Genomic DNA, 1,452 nt, shown 5'->3' on the forward strand with positions numbered 1-1,452 from the left:
ATGTCGTTCTGGGCCCTCTACCAACTCTTGCAGAGTCCCATCCACACCCCCTTTTCTGTTCAAAAGAGTGGAGCATCCAGGCGGGAAGACCCCACAGGTCACTCCGACCCGGCCCCTCTCTGACCCACCCCAACCCCTCTAGGATCCTCCTTCGCCTGTCCGGCACCCACCTGTAGGGCCGCGGGGCAGCCCCCTCCCCAGCTCGCTCCGTGCTGCATCGGAGAGCCCTGAAGACGGTGGCAGGGAGGCCGCCGCCACGGGACTGTGCCTGTTTCCTGGAGGAGGAGGAGCCCAGATTATTACACCAGGGCCGGGTGGCGGGGTAATCCCGGCCCGAGCCGCGCCCCGCGAGCGTCCCCTTGCGGCCGCCTCGCCCGGGGCTCGAACAGCCCCAGTCGGGGGACCAGCGAACCGGGGACCAGGGTTGACGCCGCACTTCACGCCCCATCTCCCTCGGCGGCCCGAGAGGCTCCCCAGTGTGTTTCCTTGACTTTCACAGGGAAACGAGGCCGGGAGAGGGAAGAATCGACTTTTCCTTGAGCTCCAGACCCCGCCGCCCAGCCAGCTCCGGAGACATTCCCCAGGGACAATAGAGGGCAAGGGTCTCTGAAGCCCCAGCCCCGCGGGGCGCACCTGGTTCCACCCCACCTCTCGGCCCTGGATGGCCCGCTCCACGTGGAAGTACAGCTTCCCGGGGCCGTCCAGAGTGTTCCTCCCCGGGGTGTAACTGCAAGTCGGACGGAGAAAGTGCCGAGGCAGGAACCAGAGGGTGGCCACCGCGCGCCCTCGCCGCCGTGTCCGCGGCCCCGCGCTCGGACTCCAGGACGCGGGAGGACGTACCTGGTGCAGCTCACAAGCCCCGAGGTGCAGAGGCTCCAGCCCGGGGCTGCATGTGTGCCCGAGTGGCTGGGGCAGCCGGAGCGACCGCAGGAGCGGGGGCCGAGACTCGGGTCCGTGCCCTCCGCAGGCAGCCGCATCCGTCCGTCCGCCAGAAGCCCGCTCGCCTCCTCTGTCCCGCAGCCACCTGGGACTCGGGCTCCCCGCCGCCGCGCCGCTCCCTTTAACTTTCCAGCCACCTCTCCCCACTCGGGATGCCATCCCAGACCCCCTTTCACGTGAACGCCCCCCGCAGCCAATGGGCGTGCCCGGGACTCCAGCAGTGACCAATTGCCGTGGAGCCGCGCTCCTGGAGAGCACCGCTCGGCCACGTGATCCCCTGAGCACCGGGAGGGCTGGGGCTGCAGTCCAGGGGCTGGGAAGGGCGGTGGGTCACTATTTCATCAGAAGTGCGGGGACAGGCGCCAGGGGGCAGAGGCACTTTCCTACAGAAGAGCATCCAATTACAGCAGGAGGCCTGGGCATAAGCGGCTGCAGAGTTCTCTCCTCTAGACGAAGTCCTAGCGGGGCAAAGCCTCCCTGCACTGTCCCCTGACCTCGCCTCGGTCTACACTT

At 68.0% G+C, this 1,452-nt stretch overlaps 1 protein-coding gene across 2 annotated transcripts in view; it reads right to left on the bottom strand.

The window, feature by feature from the left end:
- The window catches only part of PPP1R3B (protein phosphatase 1 regulatory subunit 3B), a 10,394-nt gene extending 9,346 nt beyond the window's left edge, over nt 1–1,048 (bottom strand). The window contains exon 1 of one of the 2 annotated variants that reach the window (XM_036250130.1): nt 841–1,048. In XM_036250130.1, coding sequence (XP_036106023.1) covers nt 841–977 — 137 coding nt within the window. In that variant the 5' untranslated portion in view covers nt 978–1,048. Of the gene's footprint in view, nt 1–170; nt 252–840 lie in introns of those variants that run through there. The other variant, XM_036250131.1, reaches the window with a different exon arrangement.
- Between the last annotated feature and the right edge of the window lie 404 nt (nt 1,049–1,452).

Source organism: Molossus molossus, unplaced genomic scaffold (genome assembly GCF_014108415.1).
Source record: "Molossus molossus isolate mMolMol1 unplaced genomic scaffold, mMolMol1.p scaffold_m16_p_9, whole genome shotgun sequence".
NCBI classification, from domain to species: Eukaryota; Metazoa; Chordata; class Mammalia; order Chiroptera; family Molossidae; genus Molossus; species Molossus molossus.